The 27,294-nt window shown below is 35.2% G+C and overlaps 4 protein-coding genes and 3 long non-coding RNA genes across 12 annotated transcripts; 2 read left to right on the top strand and 5 right to left on the bottom strand.

Moving 5' to 3' along the window:
• Window positions 1-62: 62 nt before the first annotated feature.
• LOC108870841 lies at window positions 63-4,094 on the bottom strand. Of its 5 annotated transcripts, none has more exons than XR_004455081.1 (4): window positions 2,887-4,094; window positions 1,145-1,252; window positions 952-1,062; window positions 63-860 (listed from the first exon to the last, which is right to left on the bottom strand). It is a non-coding gene; the product is annotated as an uncharacterized LOC108870841 (long non-coding RNA). The 5 variants fall into 5 exon arrangements; XR_004455080.1 differs by having other exon boundaries at window positions 313-508; window positions 1,145-1,193; window positions 2,802-4,094; XR_004455079.1 differs by having other exon boundaries at window positions 1,145-4,094.
• Window positions 4,095-7,219: 3,125 nt separating this feature from the next.
• Window positions 7,220-8,036, bottom strand: LOC117131749. Its single transcript, XR_004455076.1, has 2 exons — window positions 7,782-8,036; window positions 7,220-7,637 (listed from the first exon to the last, which is right to left on the bottom strand). It is a non-coding gene; the product is annotated as an uncharacterized LOC117131749 (long non-coding RNA).
• Window positions 8,037-8,790: 754 nt separating this feature from the next.
• On the bottom strand, window positions 8,791-12,044 carry LOC117131751. The gene is made up of 2 exons (XR_004455084.1): window positions 10,315-12,044; window positions 8,791-10,044 (listed from the first exon to the last, which is right to left on the bottom strand). It is a non-coding gene; the product is annotated as an uncharacterized LOC117131751 (long non-coding RNA).
• Window positions 12,045-14,890: 2,846 nt separating this feature from the next.
• On the bottom strand, window positions 14,891-17,674 carry LOC103853164 (putative protein TPRXL). Its single transcript, XM_009130088.3, has one exon. It carries the CDS (start codon window positions 16,242-16,244, stop codon window positions 15,273-15,275), a length of 972 nt encoding a protein of 323 aa, XP_009128336.1. The 5' UTR covers window positions 16,245-17,674; the 3' UTR covers window positions 14,891-15,272.
• An 829-nt stretch (window positions 17,675-18,503) lies between these two features.
• On the top strand, window positions 18,504-21,409 carry LOC103853162 (DNA repair protein recA homolog 1, chloroplastic). Its single transcript, XM_009130086.3, has 12 exons — window positions 18,504-19,003; window positions 19,321-19,412; window positions 19,527-19,602; window positions 19,676-19,868; window positions 19,956-20,041; window positions 20,120-20,245; window positions 20,337-20,441; window positions 20,508-20,564; window positions 20,641-20,703; window positions 20,789-20,865; window positions 20,966-21,038; window positions 21,117-21,409. Exons 1-12 carry the CDS (start codon window positions 18,767-18,769, stop codon window positions 21,237-21,239), a joined length of 1,308 nt encoding a protein of 435 aa, XP_009128334.1. The 5' UTR covers window positions 18,504-18,766; the 3' UTR covers window positions 21,240-21,409.
• Window positions 21,317-22,439, bottom strand: LOC103853163 (photosystem II 10 kDa polypeptide, chloroplastic-like). The gene is made up of 4 exons (XM_009130087.3): window positions 22,181-22,439; window positions 22,025-22,083; window positions 21,897-21,952; window positions 21,317-21,645 (listed from the first exon to the last, which is right to left on the bottom strand). The coding sequence occupies exons 1-4, from the start codon at window positions 22,332-22,334 to the stop codon at window positions 21,498-21,500; spliced, it is 417 nt and encodes a 138-aa protein (XP_009128335.2). The 5' UTR covers window positions 22,335-22,439; the 3' UTR covers window positions 21,317-21,497.
• A 245-nt stretch (window positions 22,440-22,684) lies between these two features.
• LOC103853160 lies at window positions 22,685-26,977 on the top strand. Of its 2 annotated transcripts, none has more exons than XM_009130085.3 (12): window positions 22,685-24,417; window positions 24,499-24,631; window positions 24,711-24,813; window positions 24,919-25,042; window positions 25,141-25,206; window positions 25,482-25,520; window positions 25,602-25,682; window positions 25,769-25,810; window positions 25,900-25,950; window positions 26,066-26,134; window positions 26,222-26,464; window positions 26,558-26,977. In XM_009130085.3, exons 1-12 carry the CDS (start codon window positions 24,259-24,261, stop codon window positions 26,780-26,782), a joined length of 1,335 nt encoding a protein of 444 aa, XP_009128333.1. In that variant the 5' UTR covers window positions 22,685-24,258; the 3' UTR covers window positions 26,783-26,977. The 2 variants fall into 2 exon arrangements, with proteins under 2 accessions (XP_009128333.1, XP_009128332.1); XM_009130084.3 differs by having other exon boundaries at window positions 25,763-25,810.
• The last annotated feature ends 317 nt before the right edge of the window (window positions 26,978-27,294 follow it).

The raw sequence follows: 27,294 nt of genomic DNA, 5'->3' as shown, positions 1-27,294 counted from the left end.
ATATAGTAAATTTTTTAATATTACATATAATTAAAATAGGTAATGTTTCATAGTGCTTTGTGATTTTTTTTTTAAATCTATGTATCTTATTGGTATAGTTAAATTAAAATAAACATTGAGAGAAGTTAAATAATTATATTTTTCAAATTTTAATATAATTAGACAAGTTTATAATATCTAAAATAATTTTAAAATACATAGAAAATTTAAAACATTTATGGTATTTTTAGTTAAAAATAAATTTAAATTTAAAATAATTTATATTATTATATATTTAATCGCCCGCCCGTGGGGCGGGTTTACCCTAGTTTATTATGAAACAGAAAAAACATAATATGATATATGTATTAGTTAAAAATGTATCGTGTGCTATAATTTTATAAAGAGAATCACAAAAAGTTTACTGCTGAAGTTGAGTATATGAGAAGCAAGCAATGCTCACATCTTCGCCACTTCAATGACGTCTTCTTTGCTTGACATCTCAGATAATTTTAATTTCTCAATTTCCCTGCAAGAAATCTTGATACATCAGAATAGTTGTGTGCATATATAACACATTAGTTTGAACGGGTCAAAAATCGCCAAAAGATATGCAATAAAAGAAACATTTTTTTTTGTAAAGCTCTAACTCCATTCATTTAGTGAATCAAATACATCAAATCCCATTATCTGTTGAAGCTAAACTGATCCTTCGTGTTTTCTGAATTTACTTGTCTAGACTACGTAGCTACACATCTACTGCAATATCACTATAAAGCACACTACGATTATACCAAAGGCATTCAGACAATAGTTTTCTTTGACTTTAGATTGTGAATCCTCTTGCCTTGCATTTCGTAAGTTCCGAGTATTTTACAAATCTGTATTTTTTGTAAGAAGGTGAAGTAAATCAGCTTTAACAAAACTATACTTAGACAGGTTCGAGAAAGGGAATGAATAAGTAAGTGTAACCTGATCCAAGTCGCAGAAAATGAGTTCGAGATTGATGAAATCAAGGTCAGACGTGGGATTTATTTTGCCACCGACATGATAAATATCGTTGTCCTCAAAGCAGCACACCACCTGATGAGAAAGCAAATCAGTTACTACACAATCTTCCAAGAAGGAACTTGAGCAATCAGTGAGGGAGAGAAAAAGGTGAAACCTGGAGAATGGAATCGACTTCTCTACCACCTCCTCACAATTGAATGGTACTCGGCATTAGGTATTCCATAATTCTCATAGTCTATAACCATCAGATGCATCTAACAATCTGTGATTTGCCATAACCTGATGTGAGTTTTGTTGTGAAGAATTACGTTAAGCGTCAATTGTTCTTTACTGCTTTTTATAAAGAAAGAATGATTAAAGTACGCCCTGTTCGCTTGCTCACTCAGGTGATCTATCATGGTGAAGATGCGAATTGATGTTTGTTTTGTGCATTATAATGCTACATCCAGATGGATCACCCAGCTGAATTTTTAAAAACTCATCTCAAATTCTCACCCAAATGAAGATGAGTCTTGCTGGTGCATATGCAGATGCATCTAGTTCAGTCCAAAATGATAAATGACAAAAATGATCTTTTAAAATCAAAATATTATTTTCAAATCGTAAATTATATTTTTTGCATATACATTTTTTCGCTATAACCAAAAAATGCAATTTTTCGCAAAAACGGAAAAACACACTTTCCCGCCAAAACCGCATGATGCATTTTTCCGCCAAAAAAATCATAAAACACAAATTTTTATAAATACACATTTTTCGGCTAAACAAGTAAAATCGCACTTTTCGACCAAAACCACAAAAAACGTATTTTCCCGTCAAAACAAAAAAAATGCATTTTCCCGCCAAAACTCAAAAAACGCATATTTCCGCCAAAACTCCAAAAAACATTTTCTGGCCAAAACCGCAAAAAGCATTTTCTCGCCAAAACCGGAAAACACAATTTGTCTGCCAAAACCGGAAAACACAATTTGTCCGCCAAAACCGGAAAACGAAATTTTTCCGCCAAAACTGGAAAACAGAATTTTTCCGCCAAAACTGAAAACACAATTTTACCGCGAAAACTGACAAAACGTATTTTCCCGCTAAAACCGGAAAAAAAACGCATTTTTCCGCTAAAACTGGAAAAACGCATTTTCTCAAAACCGGAAAAAATGCATTTTCCCGCCAAAACCGGAAAAACGCATTTCCCGCTAAAAATGGAAAACACATTTTCCCGCCAAACCCGGAAAAATGCATTTTCCCGCCAAAACCGAAAAAACGTATTTTCCCACCAAAACCGAAAAATGTATTTTCCCACCAAAACCGGAAAAATGTATTTTCCCGCCAAAACTGCAAAAATGATTTTCCTACCAAAATCGCGAAAAAAAAACTTTTTCCGCCAAAATCGCGAAAAAAACTTTTCCCGTAAAAAAAAACATTTTTCCCGCCAAAATTTCAAAACACACTTTTTCGTCCAAACCGCAAAAACTTATTTTTCCGCCAAACCCATAAAACATATGTTTTCGCCAAAACCATAAAAATGCACTTTTCGTGGAAACACACATATTTCCTCAAAAACTGCAAAAATATTTTTGGCCAAAACCGTAAAATGCTATTTGTCCGCCGAAACGTAAAAAAAATTATTTTAGTCATTTTATTAACAAGTCTACCTGGACGCAGATGGAAGTTAAAAAATGAAAAACAAACGAACATAGTTGCATTCAGATGATTCATCTGGATGCATGGACGAAATGATGAAACGAACAACAACCAGATGGAGCATCTGGATAAGACATCTAGATGGACTATCTGGATGCATCTTCCAAATGTACAAACGAACATGGCTTATATCACTTGAGCAGTTGGGTAACTTTTTAAGAAGATAAAAGAAGAGTATATCCATTAAGACATTCTTACGTTTAGTCTTCTAGCAGATTAAATGTCTGATAAAGCTTCTTGCTTGCACTTCTTCATATTTCCAAAATCACCAACCGGAGTTGCAGAACCTTTTATTTTCTTTTTTTTTGTTGCAAAGAAAATAATAAGAATGTATTCTTGTCCACGCTCAGTTGCCTTTCACAGAATGGTATTAGTTAATAGGAACAAATGAAAGCAGTAAAATTAATCAACACAGAGTTCTAACCTGTTCGTCAATAAACAGGAGCTATAAACCAATTAAAATGCCCCTTCGTCGTGTTCCTCGCTTCCCAAAAAAATCCAAACAAATCAATTAGCCAGAATCGAAGCTCCGCTCGTCCCAAATCGAGATCGACATCATTCAAGAACGTCTCCGTTGGTGTCTTTCCAGTTGATCTTAACGTTTGATTGGAAATGGATAGGTGGTCAGAAGAAGCACAAACGTCACCGTGTCGCCGTCGCACGATTAAGAGATACGAGCACCAATTCATCGTCTCTGCGTTATTAGGGTTACAGAAGAACTCTACTTCACGGACCAAACCACGACATCAGTCCAAACACGCGATTATACCAAATGAAAATCGAAACCCACACCAGAATTAATGAAACGTTGAGTTTTACATCCAGGACACGTGTCACAACGTCAAGAAACAGACTTTGTAACATGGAGTCCTATGTGGCACCCTCAGGAGTGAGTAAAACACTACTTTATATATAAAAAATGTTGAAGGGGACGTGAACATTTCTTTTATTTGTTTATGCTAATAAAATGGTTGATAATGTGTGTTGATATCCTATTTGTTTAAAAACGTTCTCAGTTATTGTTTTTTTTTTCCGTAGCGGTGGATTAAAAAGGAAGATGATATGTGGAGTATGAGTGAATATGTTAAAATATACTAGGTGACCGGTCCGCACCCAGAACATGACCGGCCCGCATTCTGTGTTCCCTCTCGGTCCGCACCTCACGAGAGGGAACACAATAACGTCAGTATGAAGAGGCAGATATTGTGTGTATGTATAATTGCAACGTCACAAAATATTTTGTGTGTTTACGAAGATACTTTCATTCAAAAAATAGAATAAAGAGTGTATAGTTTTAGAAGTAACAGATTTTATATTATCATTAATTAGAATTGTATTGTATATGTGTCGTAATTCTTTATTTTAGGTGAATAATATTATTTTTCCATAAGTAATAAACAAACATTTATGTAGATATATTAAAAGAAAATATAATAAAAATCAAAATATTATCCATAAATAATATAAATTATGAAGTATATTTCTCGATAAAGAAAGCAAATTCAATTAGAAACCTACAAAAAATTATATCTACCAAACTCTTCTGTCTGCATGCAGATGAAGCAAACATCAATAAGTTAAACAATTCTTCCATATTTGGAAAAAAAAAAATATATATATATATATATATATATATATAACAATGACAAATTAAATGGTAGAGTATGTAAACACCTGTTTTCTACCAGCATGAGTTAGAACACCGCCGTATTTAAGAATCATAAGGGCCTCTACAGGTCTTTCTTCTTCGCCTTCACCATCCCACTTCAGCGGCTTCAGTTGAACCTTCCTGTATATCCCTGAGAAATGTCCTCCCTGCGCCATTCCAAAAGGTTCTCTACTGTGAGAAAATGACCTCATGAATTAAATAAAAAATGCATAATGCTAGCTTACTTATAAAATAGTATATTCAACAAAAAAAATAATATAAGATAGTATTACTAAATGATACTATGTAATACTTTCTCCGGACTATATTCAACAAAAAAAGAGAAAGTACTAAAAAACCTCTTCAAGAACTGCTTTAACTTGGCGAAGCTTCTCAGCATGTTCAAGGTCTCCTGGATCACTATCACTCTCATGACCTGGTCTACATATAAAAAAAAGAAGACCATATTGTCGTTACCAGTATTCAACACATGAAAAAAATAGACCAGACATGATTTTTGGAGACAAGACACAAAGAGTTGAGTTCAGGATTCTAAAGATGAGGAACCTTTGCGTCTAAACACATTTTTCTTGACACACAAGCAGGATCGTCGTAATACCTTAATAGTATGAGATGAGAGATTTGTGAATAATACTTTGAAGAATGAAAAGAGAATGTTTGTATTTTAAGACTTTGGGTGTCTCATATATATATACAGTCGATTTATTTTTCATATTAATGACGCACAATATTTTGCACAATAAATAATGAAATCGTTTAAAGAAAGATATTAAATGTGTATTGTCAAAAAATGATTTGAATATGATATGATTTTAACTTGCGCAAGTAATCATATTAAAAAAGTAAGTTATTAAAAACAAACAACCTAATTAGAAATATTAAAATATTTTGTAAGCAATGTAATAAATATGATATCAACATGCGCAAGTTTATCGTTTGAATAATAAGGAAAGTTTTTAATATTTGTCTAAATTCTAAATCTTGCCCAAGGGTAAACTAAATCGATAAAATTTAATGATTTCAACTTGCGAAAGTAATCCATATTGTGAATAAGTGATTTGCATATTTAATGATTTCAACTTGCGCAAGTAATCCATATTAGAAAGGTAAGTTATTAAAAACAAATTGTGTCAATAAGTTATTTGCATATTTAATGATTTCAACTTGCGCAAGTAATTCATATTAGAAAGGTAAGTTATTAAAAACAAACAACCTAATTAGCAGGGGTGGGCACTTTACCCGATATCCAAAGTGGCACCCGAACCCGATCCGAAAAACCCGAACTGAAATCCGAATCGAAGTAGCAAAATACCCGAACGGGTATTGAATAAGGAAAGATTGGATACCCGAACCCGAACGGATAATACCCGAACCCGAATGGATATCCGAAGATAACCGAACATATGTATAATTAACCTTATATTTCTAATTTACATCTCTCATTTTATATAAAATATTTATATTGATATTATACTTACTTTAAGTTCATATGATATACATACAATTAGGGAAAAAATGATTTGCTACTCACTTAAAATGCATGTCAAGTTTTTTATTTCAAAAATTAACAAAAAATTACATCCAAAATTTAAAAAAAATAACTAAATTAATGCCTTTTTAGTTTTAAAATGTTATGTCCAAATCTATTAACCATTCAATCTATTAAAAATAAAAAATTAGTTAACTGAAAGTTATATTTTTAAATATAAGAAACTTGAGAAATGAAAATTTTAATTTTTTTTTTTCAAAATCTAAATATCCGAACCCAATCCAAAATAACCGAATCCGAACTAAAATACCCGAACCCGACCCGAAGTACAGAAATACCCGAACGGGTTCTACACCTCTATACCAAAATACCCGAAAATCCGAAATACTCGACCCAAACCCGAACGGGTACCCAAGGCTAAACTAAATCGATAATTATTATTGTCTAGCTATATATGGGCTTAACGAAATCGACAATAGTTTTGGGCTTGTCTACAGCGATTGATTAAAATAAATAAAAAATAAAATTCAAAAAAATCGACCAATGGAATTATAACAATTTTTTTTGAGAAGCTCTATATTAATGTCATGTCAGCAGAAATTACTAAATTGACTTCTCTTTTAATGTATAGGAGGCTTTATAAAATTTTACGGCTGACAAAAAAAAGCTGACAATTTTTTTACTTTTCAAAATATTAACATTTTGGTGTGGTGGAAAAAGAGAATCCGTGAGATTTTTTATTAATTCTGATAATGGAAATAGAGATACGACAACATTAGGTTACATCAGTTGCTTACAGAATAAAAATGAATTCTGTCATTTGGCTATAATCATAGCACGTGTGACACCGATTATCTATACTGTATCGGTAATATTCCTCATGGTATTTTTTTGTGAATCACATCAATTTCTTGTAAGCTTCACCGATATAATTAACCTCGCCAGTCCTCTTTTGAATAACTTTAAAGGGAAGAATCCGAGAGTACAACCCTCACAAGGGACACACTCGGAGTAGAGCAGGTCTGAGAACATAATGCTATCTACTCAGACTAAAGCAAAAACGACGATAAAATAGAAAATTAAATGAAACTAACCACCAGAAGGTGGCATTACAGGACATCTCCTAGCACAATTAGAAGACAGATGTTATTACGCTTCTTGCAAGACCTCTTGGAGAAATGTATAGTTACAGAGTACTGTCTATTGGGGAACCTCTATTACCCGAGATGGCTTAGGGAACAAACTTTTCCCCGATACAAAGTCTTCTACTCGTAAATTTGCACTCATCAATATAAGTGTAAGCGGCAAGATGATTTTGTTTTCTGATGCTATTGTGCTTCCAGATTGTAGAAACTTCGTTGATCCTTGTAGAGTTTTTTTTTTTTTTTTTTTTTTGCAACTGATCCTTGTAGAGTTTTTTTTTTGATAAAAAACTGATCCTTGTAGAGTTCCTCTCTGATTTTGATGGCTCGAGTGAGCATCCCAATTAGAATGTATGTCTGTTTTCAAGATTCTTTCATGAGCTTCATCAAGAATGATCACAGAGTAAAGCCTCAGTGAGAGATCATTCTGCAACAAAAAGAAACTTCATACAAAATACCCGATCTTACATACATTTGAGATGAAAAAAAAAAAAGAAACTACAAAATCCCATCGGTCATAAAACTTGATAGATGAATTCTAGCCAAGTTTTTTACCGTACTTAACTTGGAAACCAACTTCTTGACCGAGACGAACACCAAGCTCATGAGCCACCCTCTTGGCAGTGGCGAGGACAGCCACACGACGTGGCTGTGTAATACCGATAACCACACTTCAAGAACTGAATTGTTTTGAGCCAAAACCCGCTTCATAAAGGAATTAAACTGAAAGATTCATAAACAGGATTAGATTAAGCATTGAAAACAAAACACTCAGACATGAGCAAAACCAGACCTGAGGAACTTGAGTGGTTTTACCACAACCGGTCGGTGGGATGATAATTGATAGTCTCCATGATCTCCTGCTCCATCATAATTATAGGAAGATCCTTCCACGTCTGTTCAACTTCAGCTGGTCTTGAAACATGAACTACAAACACAGGTCCTTGTACAATTAAATCTTCACTCTCATCATACTTTTCGTTATCAAAACCCATTAAAAACCAAACACACATCATAGCCGATTTTTTTTATAAAAAAAATGACAAACCATTCTTTATAAGCCTTCTTCATCATCACGAAAATTGTCTGTAGATTCATATACTTCGTATCATCTTCTTCACAGACCTCTTAAGCAGAGGTCATCATCACTTTGGAATCGAGTTCATGGGGATGAATAAGTTGGTCAGAATCAGATTGAAGAGACGGGATATGGATTTCAGGTGTGGTAAACAAAGGAGGAGACACATGCAGAGTAGTTGGAGGCGCAGTGGCATCAAGACAGGTCCTAGACAGCGTGAGAAGCAGCACTCGAGAGGAGTCCATGAGACTTTAACGGAGAAATTCATTAATGAGGATGCCCGGTAGGAGAAACAGATTTGAGTTTTGATATTGAAGAACGAAGAGGGGAGACGAACTCGGACGTCCGATGAACTCCATTGCCATTTCTTTGCGTAGTCACTAATTAGGGTTAGAGACGTTTCATATACTCATGCCCCATTCTGTCTGACGGTCGGTCTGTTAATTTTCCAAAGGCTCGAAATCATTGTTTACTGACCCTTCAATCACCACTCGACTTTTTTCCAAGTCAACTTTGGTGATATAGATAACCAAATCAATTCTCTTAAGCCTTTTTCATATATCACAATTGAGGATGTTACATTTTTATGACACTGATCGATTATTAGAGAACTAAAGAATAGCAATTACAGAGTTACAGTTCATGCTTTGTCTCCATATAGCTTTTGTCTTTTAATGTATCTCTCTAGGTTTCTTTCCTTAATTGTTTGTAAAGCGTGCGATACTTTGTGCCTATTTTATAGTATATTTTTGTTTTTCTTCTCTTCTTGATGTTTCGCTTTGCAGGTGAACATATTCACGGTGTCTCAACTCTCAAGCACGTACAATCATGGTTTGATCGTCCGAGAGACACGAACATAGTCTAGATACGGTTTCTCACGGCACGAACATAGTCTAGATACGGTTTCTCAGCCGTGAGTGATTTCCTGTGGTATATAATCAAAAAAATCATTTTCATTAGTCTCTTTGCGTTGTCTCTTTTTCTTGTAACGTTTTTAATTTTTTTTTCTTTTGGGGAGATTATATATTACTGGATTGATAACGGGACACTTTGGTGTAAATTCATATTGTGTAAACAAATAGAACATACGTCCTGTCATTGATTTCATTGTTAGAGATCGTGATGTTTTATTTGTCTTTTTACACTTATGATATCACTTAAGTCTTGATCAAAAAAAAAAAAAAAAAAGAATATCACTTAAGTCATTCCTAATCAATCTTGCAATAGACAATTTCCCCTCTCGTATTTTCATGGTTCTCTAAAATAGTTTCCTTGTTTATTTGCTTGCTTGTTTGTGTTTTGCAGGTTTGCTCCATAAATCTTTCCTCACTCTCCTAAAATATCAACACTCTGAATTCTGATCAAGCTTGACCCTTTGGTGTCTGTACAGCTGATCCCAAGGAAGATGGTGAAGACAGCCAAAGAAAGCAACTTCTTCTTAAGTATATGAGAGAATATGCAAGAAGTCTTCATAGAAATGGGATAAAAGCCCAATTGTAAGTAGTAAACTTGTGATTGTATATTGATTGACAAAAGAACATTCAGGAATCAGAATCATATTCATTGTTGCTTCAGTTCTAAAAGTGTGTGTGTATATATATGTATATATATATATATATATAAATATACTTCTTCTGAAACAGCATGGTCTAGGAGTTTCAAAGTCTACTCCGATAAAACAGAAGAATGATCCAGCTTGTGTAATGTAAGGTCACATCTCTTGTGGCAGAGTAGTTCATTTTTTCGGTATCTAATTATATAAAAAGATGTTGCTTCTCTCCTGTGATGCCACATAGGATTACAGGTCACAAAGTCGTTTATTCAGAAGCTGCCATCTGTCCAGAGAAGCAAACGCACCGTTTCATTTATTTCTCTTATGATGGGCTTTGACCCATTTGTAGACAGAAAATCTTACCTGAAAAAAAGGACGCTTCCGTCTACACTTTTTGCCGTCAAAGTTCTTCATCTGTTCATCTACCTGCGAGAAAAAGTTGAGGCGTTACTTTTTGCCGAAACGGAATAAAGCTGAACCCAATCGTCGTCATTAACACACACATTAACCAAAGCTCTCCATTCCTTCCACGATTTATCAATGAATACATCTTCCAATTATAAAAAATGTTCTATAAAAATTCCTCAGTTCAAGCTTCTAATTAATGGTCTCTGATGTTCGACTTCAAACAAGGATCCTACAAGAATATTTAGACACAAAATCTGAAACCGAGGAAGATGAAGAACTGAGACTTACCCAGAATCAAGATCGTTCTTAAAACAAAATCGTAGTAAGCCCTTTTCTCAGATCTTGCAATTGTTCTTCACTGATATTTTTCTCACAGTCGTCTTTAACGTGGCATGTCACTAGAGCGAGATGGAGGGCGACGGAGCAAGCGGAGACGGAGTAAGTGGAGGAGAGAAAGGAAGCAAGTGGCGAAGAGCGACAGAGCAAGGGCGGAGAGCGATGGAACAAGCGGCGTTGAGCTGATGGAGCAAGTGACGGAGAGAGCGAGATGGACAGCCATGGAACAAGCGACGGAGAGTGAGACAAGAGATAGAACAGGCAATCGTTGCAGTTCAATGGTACAAGGGTGGTTGATAGGCTCTCAGACAGGGTGAGTTTATAAGAGCTGGAATTTTTTTTTTGGTGCAGAAAAGGGAATGAAGGATTGTGTTTATGTTGATTTTTTTTTTTACAAAATTAGGTTCATGCTTTCAAAGTTTCTGTACATTAAGGGGTGAAAGTTCATGTGGAGGAGTCTGACATGACTAGATAACTTCTCATGAGGATGTTGCTCAGTTTCGAAGGCCTCCAAACAACAGAGAAAGCTAGAGTATAACACGATGATGCAGAGGTTAGTGTTTCATTTCCTGCATTTTTTCATCTGTCTGCATCATAATCTATGTCTACACGTTAAAAATGTCAACAACAGTGGTGAACGATATGTATCACCTACTTATTACTAATGAGTTGCAATGACATGATTGGTGACTTTGGTAGATATACATTGGGATTTTATTTATAAATTTTGTTCAGTTAATTGATATCGTAGAGCCTTCAGTTTCTATACATAGTTACATACAGATTTGAAAAATTTATGTCTAACAAAACAAACATTCGGTGAGAAAGAAAACATTACCTCGGGTTGAATCACTCATTATTCCATACATATCTAACAAGTAACAAGGCAAACTGTGTCGCCGTGATCTCTTACCTTAAAATATAGCCTCCTTGAAACTATTTACAGTAACTTCACCAAAATTTTTGGTCCTTAGTTACTTTAAACCGTCGAGTATATGGTTGCAGATTTTCTTTACACGGCAAATAAGAGTTTTCCAGATCACACAGGGCAGGCAACAACAAAAGTAAATGCGTGTAAAAGAAAGAACAAGTAATGGATCTATAAAGGTTTTTTTTATAAAACAAATGGATATATTCACATTTGGCTTCTAAAACATTTCATTGCATACTCTAAACATCTTTAGTAAGTTTCTCCACGGTGACAAAAAAAAAAAAAGTTTCTCCACACCTAATTTCTCAAGATTCTTTTCCAGAACTGTCACACGTTTAGCTCTAATAGATTATAAAAAAGTTGTACGAATAGTTGCATAAACAAAACATACAAAAAAGTTTTAAACTTCACTGCAACAAAAAACAGAGTTATTGCTTACTGCAATAAAAGATGATAAACTTTGAGCAGGCCTGATCCTAAAGGTCTGATTTGTTTTAAATGGGCATTACATAATACGAATATAAAGATTTAGAAAGGTTTAAAGAAAAAGCTTCAATCAAATGGTAGTTCACATATCGGGATAAGAAACAATAATGGGTAACAACAAATAAATTAATCAGATGACTAATGTTTAAGTAATCCACTATATAAAAAATTAATGGGCAAAGTTTTCAAACAACTATTTTAAATTTTTGTCACACAAAGAGTGTTCAACAAGGAAAATAACCAAAATATATTTTAATAAAGAAGCAAAAACCTCTTCTAGCCATTACTTTATGTATATATATATATATATATATAAAAGATAATAAAAATAAAAAGAAATACATAAATAAAATAAAAATTTATAGTTTCTGACTATATGTTTTTTAATTTGAATTTTTATAGTTTTTTCAATTTTTCTTCCTGAAAGTGAAAATAGGAAAGATTAATAATACAATCTATACTAATTCAAAAAATACACGACCCCACGTTTTTATTTTATAATGAAAATGTTAATTCAAAATAATAATAGAAAAATGAAATATAAAAAAAATACATAATACACATATTTAAAATCAGAAAAATATACACTATTCTTGCAAAATAGTGAAGAATAATAATAAAATCTATACTAATTCAAAAATACATGACACCACATTTTCATTTTATAATGAAAATGTTAATTCAAAATAATAATAGAAAAATGAAATATAAAAAAAGAAGACATAACACACATATATAAAATAAAATAATACATGTCAATTGGAATAATTATTGCATGCCCTAACATTATTTAAAACATAAAAATAATAAACACTATTCTTGCAAAAGCTTAAATAAAAGTCACTGAAACAAAATATACAATTACATAGTTACATACATCACACGTAAACATAAAAACCTTATAATATGAGAGGATGTAGCTTTCCATACACAAACGTACACTTTCCATATTATGTTCTCCGTTTGTTATAGGCACGCAAGGGAAAACGTACACTTTCCATGTCAAGTTAACCACGTATGATTTCACGGTTTCACCTCAAGCCGTCAAAGCTTCACTGTCACCCTTATTATCAATGAATGTGAACGTCTGTTCGACATGGGAGGTGAACCACAAAATCTATTTACTTTTATAACATTATCATGTTAGGCATAAGAGAATTAGAGATCGGTAAACCAATGTTGGATTCGATCGGATAGAAATTCAACAAAGGTTGTGACAAAAAGAAAACGAAGAAATTCAACAAGGGTCGTGAGGACAATTTAAAACACAAAACACAATACTTAAAATGACACATTCATTACCGTATTAGGCGAGTGGTTAAAATTTGTAAAGCCACAAAAATTTAGTAAAATATAATCAGCTGATTGATTATCTATGACGATCAACCGATTTTATGGTTCCAAATGGTGACCGACTGCACCGTACTACCGTGAATAATAAATGACTCTAAATGGTGACCGACTATACTATACTACCGTGAATAATAACGAAAATCCTTATATATACTTATGTATTTGTATTTTTATTATTATTAGAACCGCAACACAGCTGTTTCGTAATTGTTCCGCATGTCATCATTCAAATTTAGAGTATATATATTTTTCTTACAAATATCAATATAACACAAACACAATAAAAGTATACCATCCCGCCCGTAGGGCGGGCCGCCCCTAGTGAGTAATAATACTATTTTTTCAGTATGAGTAATAATACTATTTCTGTTTATGCACACAAGACTGGTATTCCTTCAAGGTTTCTCTTAATTCACTGAAGATAAGAAAGACATTTACTAAGTTTAAGAAAATTAACCTTCTGCTTTTACATTTTTAGGAGAACAACTAGCAGTGGAGCACAATATGCGTAATATGTATACATACATATAGCTTCATGGATAGCTAATAGCTTCCTACTACTACTCGATGATGAGATAGAATAGAATAGATACCCAAACAAGCTCTCCCAAATTTTCATTTTATTTATTTGTTTTTTTACAATAAGTGAAAAATAATAATTATATATTTGTTGAAAACACTAAGTCTGATCTAACCATGGTCCATCAAAAGCAATCATGCAAAACAGAATTTCAAAATTGAAAGAATATGTCGGCCCGTGGGTGAATGACAAAATCGATTGGAGGATGAAGTGCCCCCTAGTATATAACTTGTGTCTTAACAGAGAGTCACGTGTCTTCTGTGCTGCTCACGTGGTTTAATCCTACATAATTGGATCTCGTAGGCTTTCTTTTAGGCAGTGGTGTCTCTAGTCTCTGCTGTTACACACTACAAGCTAGCTTACAGACTTTTAATTGACAGTCCTCTTGGCAACAAACTTTTTCTTTGGCTAATCACTGAACTAGTTTATTGTAACGATCATGTTCTTTGTATATTTGAATGTATATGTAACTATTTACATATCGATTATGCTGGTGGGTGTAATTTGTGAGGGTTTAATGAACATAGTCTACATAGAGGACCGAGCCTCTTGCCAGAAATCTAAATGGTCCGTCTGTGGCCCATACATACACACACAGTGTCTCTACACACAAACCTAAATCCATTTGGCATTTGGGGAACTATGCCAAAGGTTTGTCTTAAACTCACAAATCAAGTTTCCATCAGAAAAAAAAAAATCATAATCTAGTTTACTTTCTTTTCACTTTAAAGCCTCGCTTTACAAATCATGAGTTTGTAACTTAGCATACTCTACTATCATCGTAGATGTAACTTTCAAGACAGTTGTATTCACTTTTTTTGCTTTGACTATAACTATATACCCCAAATACTGCTAGCTGGGGGGGGGGGGGGGGGGTTGTTGATAGTGAATGGAGAAAGAGAACAAAGCCTACAGTACAGAGGATAGAGACATGTGATAGATGCTTAGAGTATTGTACTTATAAAAATCTCTTGCTGGTGCAATTTTTATCTCTTTTTTCCTAGACTTGATAGTCTATGTAATCTTTCCGCACTTTGGTACCTTTCACGTACCATGGTTCGAGATATACTGACATATTATAACATGTGGGCGGAGTGTCTTTGGCTCAGCATTATAGTACTCAAAACACCAAAATAGTGACCAATAGACACACACCATTGATACTTGTTAAAACGAACTTTTTTTTTTTTGGCTCAACATCTACTTTTATTATCCAACATAGTTAGCACCTACATCATAGTTTTAACGAACCTTCTTTAATTTTAACAAATCAATAAACATCATACAAAAAAAAACAAATAAATAAACCACAAAAGTGCGAAAAAAGTCTCTGAAAAACTGCATCATTTCCGAAACTAATAAAACGACAAGATATTAATATCTAGAATTTTTTTTTAGAAAAAATGGCAGATGAAAGAGACAGCTTAAGTAAGCTTCAACGTGAGGAGAGCGTAGATACAGTTACTGAGCATCTGTTTCCTTATATCCCACGCGCATTTATTCCTTTAGCTTAACGCGTCAACTTGACTCTCTCTTAACTCTCAAACCCCAATAAGGAAACTACACAGTACTAAAAGTAGATGGACTAATACTACTAGCTACTCGATCTGTTGAGTTACGGCCTCTACTAATACCACCGTGCTGATGATGAGTCAACAACGCTCTGTGGTTAGAGCCATTCCCTGTTTTATTGTGTTGAGACGAAGCTGAAGAGAAGAAATGGCTAAATATTACAGAACCACCTCTGACTGAACAAACGGGAACGTTAAGAACAGGAGCCACGCTCAGGTTTACACTGTACGATCTCTCCACTCCTCTGTTTCTATACCCTCCTCCGCCCGGGCTGCTTGAGCTCCGTTCAAGGCTCTGAAACACGATCTTCCCCGACGAGTTTAGCCTCGGACTGTCGCTACATGTTTCTTCTCTATCACGAGGCTGCTTCACTAACCTCATCCTCGGCCGAGCGGGAGCGAACGGGTTGGCTGTGATGTTTTGGTTAGCGAGGTGGTTGAGTCTCTCTGCGTCGAGCGATAGCCTCCTCGGGGTGTCGGAGGAGGAGGAAGAAGAAGAGAGGGACATACGTGAAGAAGAAGAGGAGACGGAGAGAGATTCGCTGTCGGAGAGGAGAGGAAGACTGATTAACGAAGAAGCATCAGAAGAAGAAGACGACGACGTTTTGGAGCTCCGGTTTAAAAACTGCTTAAACGACGCCGCAGCCTTGCTGTTTTGAGAGAACCGTTTCATCCCTAACAGCTCTCTCCACTTACGTGGCGCCTTGGGAGAAGAAACCAAGCTACCCTCCTCGCCGGAAACCTCCGTCTCAACTTCCACCACCGCCGTCGTCACGAGTTTACCGTTAGAGAAAAGCTCGTCGGTGGGAAGCATTCCGACAGGAACCTCAGTTCTGAACTCGAACTCTTCCTCCGGAGGAATCAGCTTCTTCATCTCCAACGACGCGGCGGATCCAGAGCTCCGAGCGTTGAAACATCCGTATGCAGAGACAGTCACATTGTTGACGCAAGTGGAAGCCATCACCGGCGTTCAAGGAAACAGTGTCGCCGTCGTCTCGGCCAGATCTAAAGTACAGAGAGAGTGTTTGCTTTGGAGTTTGTTTTTCGAGAAAATAGACTAGTAAATATACTAGCCTGGTGGCGCGTGCATGTCACTCTCGATCAGATTGATTTTGTTTCATTAATTCAACTTCTTAGTTACCTTAATACTCTTTTGTTTGTTTTATTACAGAAAAGTATTAGTACTATTTTTTTATATCTTACATGCAATGAAAAAATTCTATAAAAACATCATTATCTTATAAATTTGGAAGTTAAGAGTAAAGCATGAAATCATCGGTGGTATAGAAGATCACGTGATACAAGGGATCAGAATAATAAATAATAAATGCGCCAAATTAGGAAAATAGGATCTGTTAGGAATCGTTTTGACAGTTAGCTTAGTTAGGTATTAACTGCTTTCTTTTCAGCCAAGTTAGGTTTTGCTCTCATCTCTTCTTGATTTAGTAGGATCTTGTCTTTCTAGTATTACCTCCATAACTAGATGTTAATTGCTTTGATTAAAAGAAATGGCATCACGTTTCGAGTTTTTTTTTCTTCTGATTTTGAAGATTGCAACTGGTATTTGCACAGTCAGGCCACGCATGTTTCTTTAGAGTTACGGATTGTTCTGTGTTTTACACGATATTCAAGAAATTGTTAAGCAGTAGTCGATTAGTACCTAAGCAAACACTACTAGACACCATTTATAAAAATCGTTAAAAATCATTCAAATTAAACCACCGATTTTTAAACACTAGTTTTACTTACTTTCTCTGCATGTATACTATACATTAACACTGACTATTGAGTGGTGCAACGTGTGCGTGTCTCTCCTTTTCTGATGTTGTGTCCATTTCAGGATGGACTCAAGACCTACATACATGGTTTAATCGTTGTCCTTTTGGTTGCAGATAATATATCCGTATGCACATGACACCGATCAAAAGTGTTTGTTTTTTCACATGAATTTAAAGGGAATAACATGAAGGTACATAGTTTGTCTCATCACTTTCTGAGGTAGAGTTCATGTGGATTCAATGATTTCTACATCTGGTGTAGCCAATTTGAATGCTCTATTGATTTGCATCATTATGGGATATTGCAGCTGTGGATCCTGACTGCTACTGAAAGCAACTCCTAGTGAAATGATGAATCTACAGCTAGTTAAAATGAATTCATTTCTCTTAATAGCTAAGCTTTTCATCAATAAATCCATTAGAGTACCTTTCTGGTTGCTTCAAGAATAGATTTAACTTCACAAAATTTGAATATAACATCACTCATTCAGTGGCAGACTCGAGTGAGAGTGGAGAAAGATGAGAGCAGCTTAGAAGAAGATGCTGGACTTTTGGGTTTGCATTGTCGTGGAAAATATTAAGGGATTCAATAAAATGCAGGAGATAGTTGATTAAAGTGTTGAGCTTTGCTCTTCATTCTTGACAAAAAAACAATGCCAATCTCAAAAGGCTTAAGAAGATCAGATCAGATCAGATCAGATCAAGTCATTTGTTTCTTTTATAATCTTTTGTCTAAAAAGAAACTCAAATTTAGCTCTTTCTCATTTGCTGATTGATATGCTTGCTATAATTTATAACTATTATATTTCATCTGTATTTATTAATTTTTTAAGTTCATCACATATATTTAAAAATAAATACATATTTTTGCTTATATTATAAATTATTTTAATAGTTTATTTATTTTCTAATGAAATTCTGTCACTTATATTTTTAAACTTGACACTTGCCAATAAAACGCATTAATAAGCCGACAGAAAATGCATTAATAAAAGTTAATTAAAAAAACAACTAAATTTTTTTTTGATATAAAAAGAGAAAAATACTAAGATAGCACCAAACAAAGTTTTTGTTCCCAAACTAACACTCAATGTCCAAAGTCACAAAAATATGTTTCATTAAAAATGTAAATATACACTTATACTAATTAATCCAAACTTAGGGTTTAGAGTTAAAAGGGGTGTAGTTTTGGAATTAGGGTTTAAAATTTTATAAAATAAAAAATAAATATTAAAAAATTGAAAATAAAAATTTAAAAAACAGTTTCAAAAAGTATTTTTGAATTATAAAAAAAAAATTTGAAAAATAAAATAAAAAAATTCGAAAAAAGTATTGAAAAAGAAAATTATAAAAAATTTCGAATCTGAAAACATATAATCTGAAACTATAAAAAAATTTATTTTTTTATTTTTATTTTATTTATTTTTATTTATTTTTATTTATTTTTGTTTATTTATTTAATTTTAAATCAAAGATATTAGAAATATTTTACCCTTTAATAAATGTAACTTTTGTAACTTCTTTTTTTTAGTGCCATTTTTGACTCAAAAGGTGTTATTATCGACGATTACCCATCTAAAAATCGATATTTTGTATAACTGTCGAAAACTAAGAACTATTAATCTATTTTTAAAGTCTTGAAATATATAAGTTCTTCTTCTTCTTCGGCTGCTGTCTTTTGGACTCTCTGCTTTAACCCAGAAAAATGGATTCTTCATGCCTTGTTGTGTTGTCTCTAAAGCTAAATCCTTTGTTCAATCCTCTCAAAGCATGTTCCTATTCTCCTCCGCTCCATGTCTCCTCTTACTACTCCCGCCGCCGCTTCTACTCTCCGGTCACCGTTAACGCCGCGAAGAAAACCTCACAGAGCATTTCTTCAGAATTCGATGACAGAATCAACGGCTCTTTCTCTCCCGACTCCGATTCACGCTTCCTCGACCGTGTAACTTCTTTCTCCCTCTTTCTCTCTAGATTCAGTGTAAACAGCAGGCCCATTAGGTTTGTGTCTCCATTGAATTATTATTATTATCTCTTTCAGCTGAAAAGTCATAACCTTTTGGAAGGTTATTCACATTTTATTACAATTGTAGTCTGAAAGTGCTGACCTTTGGACATGGGTAATTAATTCAGACAGAGAGTTTTACTGAGTTAAAAAAAAAGGACTTTCATTTATCTTATTCAGCAGTCTCTTGCATTGTTTCTGAGTCCACTCTTGTTGTGTTTAAGTTCTTTTGTCTTACTAGCTTTTTTGGTTAACAGCAAAAGGCTTTAGAGGCGGCTATGAATGACATTAACGGTTCTTTTGGTAAAGGAAGTGTAACAAGGTTGGGGAGTGCTGGTGGAGCTTTAGTGTGAGAATGAATCCCTCCCTCTGTTGATAGTGTCTTTCTTGATACTTGTTGGACATTAAGTCCACCATTTGAAGTTGTTGTTTAGAAAAGATAATGATTGTGTAATGTTTGCAGGGAGACTTTTCCGAGTGGTGTATTGACGCTTGATCTTGCCTTAGGTGGAGGCCTGCCAAAGGGTCGAGTAGTCGAGGTATATGCATTTTCTGAGAGCAATGTTTTGATTCATAAAAGTTGATTAATTGGTTTATATATAATCGGATCAGATATATGGACCAGAAAGTAGTGGCAAGACCACACTAGCACTCCATGCAATTGCTGAAGTGCAGAAGCTTGGAGGCAATGCGATGCTTGTTGATGCAGAGCATGCCTTTGATCCATCATACTCTAAAGCACTAGGTGTTGATGTTGAAAACCTTATAGTGTGTCAGCCAGATAATGGCGAGATGGCTTTAGAAAGTAAGTAAATCCAAAAAACATTCTTAAATCTCGTGTTTTGAACCTTATCTTCATGTAACTTGTTTTCTTTCTTCATTACTCGCACAGTTGCAGACCGTATGTGTCGTTCTGGTGCAGTTGACCTTATATGTGTTGATTCTGTCTCAGCACTTACTCCACGTGCCGAGATTGAAGTATGATTTCATCATGTCTTTCTTTCTCACGTGTAACTTCTTAACTTTTTTTCTGAATTGAATTTGTTTCATGCTTAGGGTGAGATTGGGATGCAGCAAATGGGGTTACAAGCTCGTCTTATGAGTCAAGCTCTTCGTAAAATGTCAGGAAACGCCTCTAAAGCTGGTTGTACTCTTATTTTCCTAAACCAAATCAGATACAAGGTAATGAATGATAACACTAATCAATCACTCCACCTTCTATGTTGTTGTGTTCTTCTTGAAGTAACGTTGTGTGTCTCTTATTATTATGAAGATTGGTGTGTACTATGGGAATCCAGAGGTGACTAGCGGAGGAATTGCGTTGAAGTTCTTTGCGTCGGTCCGGCTAGAGATTCGTTCTGCAGGGAAGATCAAATCTGTAAGCATCTAACATTGTGGTTTGGTTCGTTTTGAAACTGTTAACTCATTTACTCATATTTTAAAGAGCAAAGGGGATGAAGATATTGGTCTTCGGGCTCGTGTAAGAGTGCAGAAGAGCAAGGTTAGTTTGAAGGCAAAACATGTAGAATCAGATCACGAGTAGAAGTGAAGTTGCCTTATCCCATTTCTATTTACAGGTTTCGAGACCGTATAAGCAAGCAGAGTTTGAGATTATGTTTGGGGAAGGAGTCAGTAAACTGGTATTATGCATCATCATCATGTCTCTGACTGACAATGCCTAAGACGTTTTTCCTTTGTCTTTAACTTAAAACCTAAAACCTGTAGGGATGTGTTCTTGATTGTGCTGAGATTATGGAGGTTGTGGTGAAGAAGGGTTCTTGGTACAGCTATGAAGACCAAAGGTCTGGATGGATTCAACATTGAAAAATCTCTAACATTTTGGATACAGATGATGTGATATGTGTTTGTGTTGGGTCTCTCTCTCTCTCTCTATCTTTTCAGGCTCGGGCAAGGAAGAGAGAAAGCACTGCAGCATTTGAGGGAGAACCCTTCTCTTCAAGACGAGATTGAGAAGGTTTTGCTTCCTCCATTGACATCCCCCAATATATCGATATAAGCTTTTTTCTTTTGCATTGATTCCTTCTCCTTGCAGAGAGTGAGATTGTTGATGTTAGATGGAGAAGTACATCGATCTACTCCTTTGTTTAGCAGCAGCAGCTCATCCTCGGTTTCACGTGATGAAGAAGAAGAAGACGCTCTTGACGAGTTCCAATGACTGAGTTCTACACCAAAATGTTCGAATCAACAACACTCATGTTCATCTAATCATCTCTCACTTTCAAGTATCAAAACTCCAAATGGTTCAGTCTATAAAACTGTATTCAACTTCTTGTTTTTGTACACCAGATGGATATTACACAAACACTACTAGAGTTCTTTATAAAATTCAAAGTGTATGTTCAGAGCAGTACAGAGAAGAGAAACAATAAACACAAAACATATAGAGAAACATGATGATGTTTTGAAGATTTTTTTACTGAGCCAAAGCACTTGTGTTGTACACAAGAAGAGCTCCTCCGGCGAGAATTCCGGCGAGTGTTACCGCCCAAATAGCCAATCCAGTGACTCCTCCCTTGTACACATCACCACCTGGTGACCACTCCTCCTCGTTGTAGATAGGACTGTAAAACCCCAAACATCACTTTGTCAACAACCTATGACATACATGTCAAGTGTTAATTGTTCTAAATAGAACCGGCGTTCAATAATTCGGTTTTAGGCGTCTGTCTAAACATTAATTCTCTGTAATAAGTACATAATCAATCAAAGTGTTTCAAAAAAAAAAAGTGCTTCAAAAAAAAAAGAGTATATAATCAACCAATCACTGCCTAGCTATTACTCGAATATTGACGGAGATTATTTATATATTCACCTGTATCCATCGACGTTAGCTCCATACTTGTCAACGAACTTGTAAACACCGTATCCCTGAGAACAACACGACATCGTTTTAATGAATAATCTGAAGTAAGGAAAAGACAATTGTTATTTATCCCTAACCTTGCCCTTTCTGCCGGAGGCGTCGACGCCGTCCCTCAAGTCCATGCTGCCGTTAACTCCTACAGACAAAAATGATCAAACGGAATAAGCTATAACATAACGGTAGCGTGTGTATAAAGGTAGAGAGTCTGGTGTGTATATATTTTATAAACGGACCAAAGGGCTTGTCGGTCTTGATCTTCTTGACACCGCTCGCGACGATTTTGAATGAAGTTCTTGTGAGCGACGGCAATCCTCTCGCTGACATCTTCTCCACCGTGAAACCCGCCGGTTTCAACGTCACCGATGATAGCATCACTGAAGCAGCCATTTCTTCTCTCTGTTTCTCGCCAAGTGCTTGTGTGTGGTCTTGTAATATGAGAGGAGATAGAAATGCGATAAGTGATTGTGGTTATGACACGTGGCGGATGTTGTGTGGCTTTGGACTGGATATGTTATCTTAAAATATGCTTCATCAGTTTTGCTACGTGGGATTGTCAGTATTTTCAAAATTTTCATTTCAAACGCCTGCAAAATTTAGTTAACTTTGATGTTTAGTAAATATCTAAAGGCTCATTTCGTGAATTACCTGATGCGGAGATGATTGAGTAAACAATAAACATGTTTTGAGTTTTATTAATAAAGGGAATGTTGTGTAGACCAAAACACGCATAGACCAAACTTTCATGTGAACATGGTTGGGTTAAGAAAAGACAACATATAGATTAAACTCAAGTAGGTTCCCTTGGGATTTAGATGTGGAGATGATGGATGATGATGAAGAAGACTTTGAGCTATGGCTTCAACAGGCTATTTTGCTTCTGGTCTCTTCTGTGAACCTCTCTAAACGTAGAAAAAGCTGGAGCCCTTTCTAGCTAGGCCAGAAAGAAAACAATGGCGAAGACATCCACTTGATTCAAAACTATCTATAGCTTAAAACCGGATTCTGTATATGGAAAGCTGTGAGTTTTTGTTTCTTTACTTATTTTTCAGTGTTGTAAACTTCTTTGAGTAACTGACCAAAAAAAAAAAACTTATTCGAGTAAAAAAAAAATTAAAGAAGCTGTGTGTTTCTTACTAGCCCTGCCCGACTTCGGTTTTCCAAACCGAACCGAACCGTCAATTTTCGGTTAACCAAAATTTTTAAAACCTATTCCGAAATTAACCGAATTAAATTTCGGTTCGGTTCGGTTATCGGTTAATTTTGGTTTTCAAAACTATTTCCGGAAATAATCATTTTTTTGTTTTCGGTTAATTTCGGTCCAATTTTCCAAAAAAAATCAGCTATTTTCGGTTAAATTTGATTAGTTCGGTTAATTTCAGATATTTTTCGTTTTTTGGTTAAATTCGGTTCGGTTTTTTTGGATATTTTCGTTTATTTTCGATTTTTTTTTTTTTGAAAATTGAAAAACCGAACCGAACCAAAAACCAAATTACTTTTCAAAATCGTACCAAACTAAACAAACCCAAAACCGAAACCGAACCAAAAACCGAAAATTTTGGTTCGGCTCGGTTCGGCCCCTTTGGTTCGGACAAAAGTCGCATAGCTATTTCTTACAATGAAAATGGCCCCACGAAAATGTGTACAATTAATCGCTGTTCATTTGTTGAAAAAAGACTCAGAAGAAAAGAAATGGACGTTAATATTGTTTCAGTTTTCAAATAATATATTTTTATATTTTCACACATTTAATCTAAATTAAAATGTAATTATAAATACATTATTATATGATTAATTATTTCAAAATAGTAATTAAAAAAAAACTAATAATGATGCATATAAAAAGTTTTGTTTCGAAAAGAAGAAAATAAGTGTAATATTTTGTTCGTAAGAAATAATTTCCCTTATAAATATGTTTTGGGGAAAATAAAAGTTGGAGAAATCGAACCCGTAAGTTTTCCCTCCTTATATGTTTGTTACCGAACCTCCACATTTTATTTTGTTTTTGTTTAATTTCCTTTACGCTTTCCTCTCTTCTTCGATTGTTGACCTTCTGGGTCTGGGTACGAGTTTCCTTTTCTAGCACCGCCGCAATTTCCCCCCGGCAGTAAAACCCTAGAAATTGGGATTATACAACGACGAGCAAGAGATTCGAAAATTTGATCCCTTTCTCGTCCCTTCCTGATTCAATTCAAAAAACCCTAACCCTAAAATCCTCGTCCAATTGCTTCAATCCTATTGGTTTCGTTGTCTCTTCGTGTAAAGGAGCTAATCTCTATAGAGCTAATCTCTATCTCGTGGGGAGGAAGGTGAAATGAGTAGGCTTTCTTTCCGGCCACGGCCACTAGACATTCACAAGAAGCTTCCCATTTTGAAATCGTTTAAAGACTTTGAAGACGACGACACTCCGACTTCCACCACTAGAAACTCTCAGTTCCTGCGTCTAGCTTCTTCTGTAGATGTTGACAATGAGGTCTGTTCCTGAAACTTCTCTTCTAAACTCGTTTTTTTTCAATCATTTGTTAGTAATGTTAAAAATGTTGTATAAGCACAGGTGCAGCATCCAGTGCCAAGCAAGAAGCTGGCTTCAGAGATACCCACACCTCAGTTTGTTGTTGTGGATACATATGAAAGAGATTACTTAGCTACCTTTGGTCAACCTGCTTCTTATCTACGTGCAAGAGGAGGTACCCATTAACCTCCTCTGGTTTGTTTTTTGTATTCTTGCGATGAAGGTGATTTAAGTCTATGTTTATGTTTTTGCAGCTCGGTCTGAGCTTGGAGATTTTGTGGAGTATGATCTTGACAACGAGGATGATGACTGGCTTTATGAGTTTGATAAGGATAACAAGGAGCTCTCACCTGAAATGTAAACTAACCCATCTGACTATCGTGTTCTGTAGTGTGTACTCTTGTCATCTTAGATGGATCACTTGGCTTTATATACTCAAAAGTGACTGTATCATGTTTACAGGCTTGAGAGCATTATTTTTAAGCTAGAGGTGTTGGATCACAAAACGAGGGAAAGAGCTGGTGTTATCACACCTACCCTTAGCTCTCCGGTTCATGTGCGTTTGCAGCTTGATGCTGCTATTGAGGTATATACCTTTACTTCTATTTTGTTTCATTGTCTTATCATATCTTCTGTTCTTGGAACCTACATTCATACAGAAGCGTTGTTTTCTTCTTATCACAGGCCCTGCAATCACTGTCAATTAATTATGGAGTCTTTCAGGCTATCTTCAACTACTGGAAAAGCAAGGTTTGAGCCTTATCTGGCATCCTTTGGTTATTATGAGTTTTCTTGATACATATGTTGTGTTGCATAGGTTCATGATAACTTTAAAAATCAATTTTGACGGCGTGAGATGAACTTTGTTTTACAAATCTTTGGGTTCCTAAATTATATGCATAATCCTTGTGATTGGAGTACTGTTACTTTTCAGATCAAAAACCAGTTATAAATCCATAGCACGTTTGGCTACAAGACTAATGCAAATGTTTTCATTCTCTTTTTTTTTTTTAATGTGAACTTAGCGCAAAAGATGGCAGAAGCCTATCTTGCGGCGTTTACAGGTTTGTACCATTTTATAGGGTTGAAACAATCAAGTCCCATGTTAGAATGGTTTTAAAGTTTTGCTTCTTTGTGTCGAATAGCCTCCTCCACCGGTGAATGACACGAATCCCTACAATGTGTTTAGGCCAAGAGAGAAAGCTCACAGACTCCACACAAGAAGGGTAGGCTGTTATCTTAATACTTTGTGTATTTAACACAACTAGAGAAAGAAAAAACACTGCTAAGGGCTTTCTACTTATAGATGCAGAGGAGAGAAAACAATGTGCAGTCATTTGAAAAGCTTCGACAGGTAACCAGAGGCTTTCTTGCTCGAGAACCAGTCTTAATTTCCTGAAACCTGAGCACTTAGCGTTAACTTCTGGGATTATATTGTTACAGGTTAGACGCAATCTTGACCAAGCAAAGACCATTCTGGAGGCTCTCATTAAGGTGTTCTTTATGACAATTTTTAAGAGTTATATGACTTGTATGTAACTTTCATTTCGTATCTTAACAAAAGGGTGGCATCCTCAAAAGTTGTTAATTGATGTTATTAATTCTATAGAGAGAAGAAAAGAAGAGGGATGTCATGGATGGTGAGGTTAGCCTCCAGAGGATGCAACTCCAATACAGGGTACTTACTTACTTACTACTACTCCTTAACCCCTTTTCTCTGTCTGTTTATTGATGCTTTGTCTGATATTTGAGTTTGAGATTGCAGCATGAAACAGAGCTGTTAGAAGATAGCTATGCTCAGCATGGATTTCAACCAGCAACAACATCTTACAAATATGGCTCAAGCGACGAAGAGTTGATGGACTCAGATGACTACACTAGCACACATGTACGCACAAGACCTCCCGTTATCCCTAACTCTCGTTTCACAAATGGATCTCAACCCAGAGGCATAAAACAAGAAGTTAGAAGAAGACACTCCTCCCATCACAATTGGCTTCACAAACTGGTTAAAAACCTTCCCTTTACAACACCACCTATCTGTCTATTTGCTATAATTTGATCACTAAAGCAAGCAACTGTACTGGTTTTTTGCCTTTAGGATCCTAATGAACCGGTGATGTTGTTCACAAAACCGCTGGTTCCTGAGAAACTGGCAGCTGCAGGGATCGTTCCTCCAGCACCTGATTCATCCACTGGTCAACCTCCAAGTCGGTTCAAGGGGAGGATTGGGCGTGGTGGGAGGATAATTTTTGATAGATGGAATCCTCTGATGCAGTCTCACATTAACTGCGGAGACTCTTTCTACATTGCACCAAATCACTAATCTATCAACTTCAACTGTTAAAATATTATTTCACAATCTTTCTTTGTAAAGACTTTTCAGTTGACCAATGGTGATGAAGAAGTCTGTGCCTAAAGTATTTGGCACTCTGTAACTCGGTAGTTATTTTCTGTTTGTTTCCATTAAAAGGGAATTCGGTTTTAAATAATTAACCGGTTATTTTACCGGTTCAGTAAACCAATAGCTAGTGTGCCAGGGACTAAACTGAAATATTTAACAATCTTTCTTTGTAAAGACTTCTCAGTCACCAATTAAAATCTACGTTAACTGCTGAGACCCTTTCTACATTGCACCAAATCACTAGTCTTTTTTTTAATAACTTATTTCTCTGTTATTATGATGAACTAGATCATTTCTCCGCGCTACGCGCGGATAATATATTTAAATTTGTTACATTTATCATTTTTATTTGTATGTGAATTTTTCTATATTAAATTATATATAACTAATTTTCAAATTTGATTTTTTTATATTTTTAGTTTGAAGTAAGTATT

Source organism: Brassica rapa, chromosome A02 (genome assembly GCF_000309985.2).
Source record: "Brassica rapa cultivar Chiifu-401-42 chromosome A02, CAAS_Brap_v3.01, whole genome shotgun sequence".
Taxonomy (NCBI): Eukaryota; Viridiplantae; Streptophyta; class Magnoliopsida; order Brassicales; family Brassicaceae; genus Brassica; species Brassica rapa.
The sequence above is the reverse complement of the archived record's forward strand: the minus strand, read 5'-3'. Positions and strand labels throughout refer to the sequence as shown.